Genomic DNA, 7,132 nt, shown 5'->3' with positions numbered 1-7,132 from the left:
CGGTGTGGTTTGGTTTTCTGCCAAACCCAATGACCCAACCAATATCTCTTATAAGAAACCAAAAACCAAACCAGACCATGCTTGATTTAGAATATATGAAACCAGAATCGTCCCACTGGTCTTTTTGGTTTTTCTAGATTTTTTGGTTTTTTTAATAGACTTTCATTTTTAACTCATAAATCAAAATTGTAAAGCAAATCATCAAAATTAGATATATTTTGAACTATAATTTCTTTACTTATTATAAATATATAATTCAACATTAGATACATTTTTGATTATTCATTGAAGTGAATATATATTATATTGTGATGGAAAGTTCGCTACATATTATTATGGTTTTTGTCGATTTTTTTGGTTATAACTCTCGATTTCTTTTTTAGTTTGGTTTTCTTGGATATTTGGTTCTTTTGTGACATCAAACCAAAACCAACCACCTAGAATCGGTTTTTTCGGTTTTTAGGTTTCTTGATTTTTGGATATTTCAGTCTCTTGATTTCTGAGTCTTTTTGTCGGTTTGGACCAGTTCGGATAGAAAAGCAAACCATGGGCAGCCCTGATTCCTAATATTAACATGGGTTTTGGGATCCCAGTGTATCATCATTTTGTTAATTTGGGTGCTTGTACTGGTTATTTTGAGGTTGTGTTGTCCCCTCTGCTCAAAGTTTTGAGGCTGTGTTTGTCCCCTTTGCTCAAAGTTTTGAGGGATGTATGTACTCTGTTTTTCACCCTTTTCTAAAATATTTTCTCCAAATAGAAAAATACACAAGAGAAGAGCAAGGATAAAAAATGCAATCAACTATAGAAAACCAACATACAGAAAAAAATTTCTTATTTGATTTTTTTTCTTATACTCTTTTCTTGATTATTTCATTCCCTACGTGACAGACGAGGAAGAACATGGGAACATAAAATATACATGGAATTGGAGAAGAAAAAAAACTGCATCACCATGCATATGGAAGATACGAACTACACATTAAGGATACAGAAAGACACATCATTGATGTACAGAAGAGAAAATCAAGACAAAACCGTCTATCCTGTCGCTTTCTTTTTCTTTTCTTTTTTTTTAATTTTTAGGTTCACACGTGGTTACATCTATTCTACAGTTATTTCTAATATAGTGGTAAGCCTAGGTTTTTTGTATCTCCTCAAAAGCAAAGATGAGCAAACTACACTTACAGATGAGAGAGCCATGCATGCTCCAGCTACCCACGGTGGCAACGTAATCCTAACGAGTGGGAAGAAAACTCCAGCTGCGACTGGAATTGCAATTACATTGTATGCCATAGCAAATATGTAATTCAATCGTATACGGAAGAAGGTCTGCCTTGATAAATCGATGGCTGTGATTACATCCTCGAGGTTATTTCTCATCAGTACATAATCTGCTGCCTCTATGGCAATATCTGTCCCTGCACCAATTGCCATTCCAACATCAGCGGCTGCTAGGGCAGGGGAGTCGTTGATACCATCACCGACCATTGCAACAATACTACCATCCTTTTGAAATGAACGGATGACATCAGCTTTTCCTGCAGGCAAAACCTCTGCTCTCACATCAACAATACCAACCTGCGAATTCCAAGAATTTGATTACTTGTAACTCAATCTGAGTACACATGACAATAAGATTGAAATGAAAATTACATGACAAGGGAAATCTACATGTCTCATACAAGCTGTGTATTGGGGAAGTTGGGGTGATCTTTTATCTATCTTGAAAGACTGAATTTTTAGAGAGCTTAACTGAAGGACTGGGATTGATGTTGCCACATAAACATCAACTGCCAATCATATTTCAGCATGCGTCACAAGACACTACTACATTATATAAATTACTAACTTACCACACAGTCTTCAACCTAAACCTCAGGAGCCTCAGCACCAACATTACTAGCTTAACAAACTATGATTTGTTCATGTTTGAGGGATATTCTCAAAACAGAAAACACAATAACAATAATACAAACCTCTTTAGCAACAGCCATTGCTGTTCTCAGATTATCCCCTGTAACCATTATAGGTTTGACACCCATTTTCATTAGTCCTTCGATGACTACAGCTGCTTCTCTCTTCAGGGGATCCGCTACTCCTAAAACTCCAATAAGAGTTTCATCATATGCCACAAGTATCCCCGTTTTTGCACTTTCTTCTAACTCGACAACGAATCTTTCAACTTCAGTTGATATGGTGACCCCACTTTCAGTCAACAGCTTCCTGTTACCTACCTGTTCATAATACAAAATCTAGTATGAGGAAGAGAAACCATGATGAATCACCTATTTTGATCCGTTGCATGAAATACGATCTTTTTAATTGACTTACCAAAACCCTTTGCCCACTTATAAAGCATTGTACACCTCTACCGGGCAAAGCAGAGAAGTCATGCACATCAAGAAGCCAACCAGACGGCTTAGATTCTTTCTTCAGACTTTTTGAGTCCTTCGCCGCAGAAGGATCATCAAAGAAATGAAAATGCCGTGCATAGTCCACGATAGCTTTGGCCAGTGGATGCTCACTGCTAGCCTAAAAAATACGACAAAAGAACAAACCAAATGTAAGTTAGTCAATGGCTCATAAAATAATTGAGGTTTATGTGTATGCAACAGTGGTTGGAATTGAAGTCCATTACTGTGTTGCCATTCAGCTGATGAGTTTGAGTGACAGAGTGCAGAATGGCATGGGTTAGAAGTTCCGCTTAATCAGGAACATGGAGGAATCAAGTAAAACAATTCGGAAAAAAATCCCAGCAAATCTGAAATTACCTCTGCAGATGCAACCAAAGTAAGGAATTCCCCACGATCCATTCCTGAAAATACTTTTACTTGTGAAACGGTGGCCCTTCCTTGTGTAAGGGTACCTGTTTTATCGAACACCACATACTTGACCATCTGAGCCCTTTCCAAAGCATCTCCTCCTTTTATAAGGACACCATTGTTGGCACCAACACCTGTTGCAACCATCACAGCAGTTGGTGTTGCCAGTCCAAGTGCACAAGGGCATGCAATGACTACAACTGATATTGAAAACATGAGGGCAAAGACAAAATGATTGCCATTTTCAGGTAACCAGTCATCTGGGTATGCTCCTAATGCTCCAAAGATATACCTGCAACAGTATCAGGAGGGTCGAAAAGGTTATCAGCTGAATAGCCAAACAAACCGCACTAGAATCTAACTATTCATTTTTTGGCTAAAAAACCATAATAATTGAGATCATAGTTACTCACCAACTAACCAATGTCAAGAATGACAATGCGACAACTGTGGGGACAAAAATGCTAGCAACCTGCATGAGACATGGAGATAATCAGAATAGCAAGGAACATAATTACAGTTACAGCACTACTTAAAAATTGTAGAAGATAAAGCAAAAAAAAAAAAAAGCATGAGCCATTTCATAGATTAAATCTGTATAAAAGTAAGCACCATAAGTAACTGTTTCATTGATACTTACAAAGTCAGCAAATTTCTGAACAGGAGCTTTGGACATTTGGGCTGTCTCAACCAGACAAATAATTTGGCTCAAAACAGTATTAGACCCGACTTTTGTGGCTTGTATGTGAAGAGCACCGTGTAAATTAATAGTACCTCCTATTACTGACGAGTTTATCTCCTTCAGAATGGGTAACGATTCACCAGTAACCATACTCTCATCAACATAACTTGAACCCCAAACAACAAAGCCATCAGCAGGAACTTTCGAACCAGGAAGAACTTTTAATATGTCTCCTGGCTGTATTAGCAATGCGTCTATTTCCCTTTCTTCAACAAGATTCCCTCCTGCAATAACTAAGCATTTAGTAGCAGTGATCATGACTAGGATGGAGGGGGGAAGGAAGTCCCTCGACGAGAAAAATAGAAGTGATAAGAATAGAAAATCATTAAAACATACCTGCATCTTTGATAACTAGCATTGCCGTTGCAGGTGTAAGTTCTACTAACTTTTTGATAGCATCAGATGTCTTACCCTTTGCAAGAATTTCCAAATACTTTCCCAGCAGCACAAATGTTATAAGCATCGCACTTGTCTCAAAATATGTCGTAGACCAGAAACCAGTTAAAGCACCATATAATAGTGCCCCAACAGAGTAGAAGTAAGAGGCTGAAGTCCCCAGGGCGACCAAAACATCCATGTTTGTTGACCTATTCCGCAGTGCCCTGGCTGCTGCGACATAGAATCGTTTCCCAATAACAAACTGTACGATTGTCACCAACGCCCACTTTAACCAATCACCCATTAGAAAGGGACCACATCTCCATAGTATCCAAGAGTAAAGAAAAGGTACGCGGGGACAGAGAACACGTATGAGAAAGACTGGGATCTGTGGCAACAGAATGACTTCAAACAGTTATTACGGGGGAGAAGATTAAATGGAACTATATGAACTAAAATAAACATCACTCACGCTTAAACACAGACTGGAGGTGAAAAGCCTAAACATATTTGAAGATTCTTCTGTGCCACCTGACTTTATTGTTGTGTAAGGGTTTCTGACATTTACTTTAAATCTTCCATTGCCTCCAGCAACAATTCCATCAACCACGGATCTTGAACCTATGACTTCAGGATCAAAGAGGACTTCTAAATCTAAGAGAATCCTGTCAAGACGGAAGGCTCTGACCCCTTTCATGTTGCCAACTATGCTTTCCACAAGCTGTGCATCAATTTCACTGGAGATTCCGGATACTGTCAATAAGATCTTATCCTGTTCGCTGCTCTGAACAAAAGAAGCTTCAAAACCAGCATCTTCAATCGCCTCTATGATAGCATCCTTATTAATGAATGCTGAATCATATTCAACCTCCCCTAAAGAGGTCGCCAAGGCAACCACTGCTCTTTTAACACCCGGTAACTCTCTTAAAATACTTTCGACAGAGTTCACGCATGCTGCACATGTCATGCCACCTATTCTGAACTGTCCAGTTAAGGTCTCTTGTGACTTCAAACTAATAGATATCGATTCCTGAAGGATCTCAGCATCAAAGCCTGCATCTTCAATTGCACCCTTTATATCTTCATCCTGCACTCACCAACATATCAATTGTAAATTAATAGAAGAAAAAAAGAAAAGTTCGATCATTAGTCCTCCTAATGTGCCCGATAATTTGGCCATAATCTTTCATTAAATGAGTGATAAGTATTCTGAGAGGCAATGGAGCTTACGACAGACAAAGAAGTTGTTTAATGTGTAACATACAAAGAGGTGACTTTCTTTTACTGTTAGTCAAAAACAACTTATCTATAGTTTCAAAAACCAAATTATCGACTTCAAATGAGCATAGACATTCGAAGCTAATCAAAAGCCTCTCCAACACAACCAGAAAGCAGATCATTTGGAGATTTAAATCTGTGACACAAAGCGCGGATTTACACCTAAGAATCATTTTGTAATCACATGAATGACTTAATGTTCTTCTTAAGAATAAAACAAGATTCTGAATACGAGAGACACGGAGAAAGAAGTAAATGGTTGACATAACATCTATAGAAACGGTAAACCAAGAACTGCAGTGTCCTGGTTGTTTGAGAACTTCTGCATATGTACTAGCAATAATTTTTCCGGTAGATGACAGAGAAGACAAAGTAACAGTAGGAAAATATTAACGGTGAAGATTCAACGTTAAACATGACACCATTTGTTTTAATTGAGAATTTCTAGTTTACAACAAATCCTTCATATCCAGCAAATATCATAACCCTACCATAGACTGGATAAGAGGTAAATAGCAAGTTAACTGTTTCTAATCTAATTGCTTCAAATTTTCCATTTCAATGCAGCTACAAAAGATTTAATGCACCAATGTATTCTTCTTCTATCAAGCACTAGAAAACCCTTTCCCTCTTTGCTCCTCCACTCCGTTCTGATTTCTCAAATATTAACAAGCAACCTTGGGAGATATTCGAGCCTTTAGAACAAGCCACACTTTTCATAAGTTCAGATGTTTCTTTCACCACTGACTACTAACCTCTCAAAATAATTAGGTAAAACCACCAATTTAGGTACTAAGACATTCGATCGTGTTAATATAACCACCTAAGCCAAGACCTTCTAGCAGAAAGGCTCGTGATTAAAACAACCAAGGTTTAGAGCTACCAAACTTGATAGTAAAATCTTGAAGGAAAAAAGTTAACAAAAAAACAAAAAACAACAACACAGGGTTGATGATCTTACAGCAATTAATTAAATCTTAAATCAATAAATGAAATAAAACAAACCTAAAACATTAAAATTACCCAAATCATCATCACAATATTTCATAGAATTAATAAACACTGCTTAAAATTCAATTTTAATCACCCTAACTAGCGAAAGAAATAAAATAAACAAACAATTTCAATTTTGGTAATTACCAACCTGGACAATTTTAGGATCAAAAACAATATCAGCCCTGTTTTGAAGCAAAGCAACAGAAGCTTTAAGAACACCATGAATACCGAGAAGAGCAGATTCGACTGAATTTGAACAAGCTGCACATGTCATACCACTTACTCGAACCTGTATTCTTTTCATCCCTTCTTCTTCTTCTTCAACATTGTTATAATCATCTCTGTCATAAGAATCTAATAATCTAACATCTTCAAGGTCATCAGAATCTTCTGCGGCAACAACAACAGCCGTTGATGAAGTATTCCGGTGACCTGATATTGAAGTTAGTTGAAGGTCTCTGAGACTCGGCGCCATCCCTAAGAAGAAGAATAAAGAATTTGGAATGAACAGCCGAGAATTATAAAGATAGAGGGAGAGACAACGAAGCTCACCAACAGCTGCATACAGGACAGGATGGACTACTATAAGAATGGAGGGGAGACTTTTCCGATGCGATTTAACACTTTTTTTTTCTCATTTTTTTTTAATTAATTTATTTTATTTTAAAAAAGATTTCTTTTATAATGCATCTACTGCCTTTCGTGGTCATTTTGGACATTTCACCCTATTAATTATTATACACACCTTGATGTTCCTCCAAATCCCTTCTAGAAAGAATTTTCTCTACGTACCGTATTTACGTTTTTGAAACAGTGGAAGCATTCTTCGATCAATCGTACAAGCTTGACTGTTGAGCAGTCATGTTTTCCAATCTATGACCAGAAAAGAATAGAATAGAATTAAAGATGGCAAAAA

At 37.3% G+C, this 7,132-nt stretch overlaps 1 protein-coding gene across 2 annotated transcripts; it reads right to left on the bottom strand.

The window, feature by feature from the left end:
* Positions 1 to 815: 815 nt before the first annotated feature.
* LOC113295306 (copper-transporting ATPase RAN1-like) lies at positions 816 to 6,835 on the bottom strand. 2 transcript variants are annotated; one of them, XM_026543656.1, is made up of 9 exons: positions 6,365 to 6,835; positions 4,415 to 5,029; positions 3,901 to 4,330; positions 3,463 to 3,788; positions 3,236 to 3,294; positions 2,772 to 3,114; positions 2,332 to 2,532; positions 1,977 to 2,234; positions 816 to 1,578 (listed from the first exon to the last, which is right to left on the bottom strand). In XM_026543656.1, exons 1-9 carry the CDS (start codon positions 6,689 to 6,691, stop codon positions 1,102 to 1,104), a joined length of 3,036 nt encoding a protein of 1,011 aa, XP_026399441.1. In that variant the 5' UTR covers positions 6,692 to 6,835; the 3' UTR covers positions 816 to 1,101. The 2 variants fall into 2 exon arrangements, with proteins under 2 accessions (XP_026399441.1, XP_026399446.1); XM_026543661.1 differs by lacking the exon at positions 6,365 to 6,835 and adding an exon at positions 5,712 to 5,868.
* Between the last annotated feature and the right edge of the window lie 297 nt (positions 6,836 to 7,132).

Source organism: Papaver somniferum, chromosome 1 (assembly GCF_003573695.1).
Source record: "Papaver somniferum cultivar HN1 chromosome 1, ASM357369v1, whole genome shotgun sequence".
NCBI classification, from domain to species: Eukaryota; Viridiplantae; Streptophyta; class Magnoliopsida; order Ranunculales; family Papaveraceae; genus Papaver; species Papaver somniferum.
The sequence above is the reverse complement of the archived record's forward strand: the minus strand, read 5'-3'. Positions and strand labels throughout refer to the sequence as shown.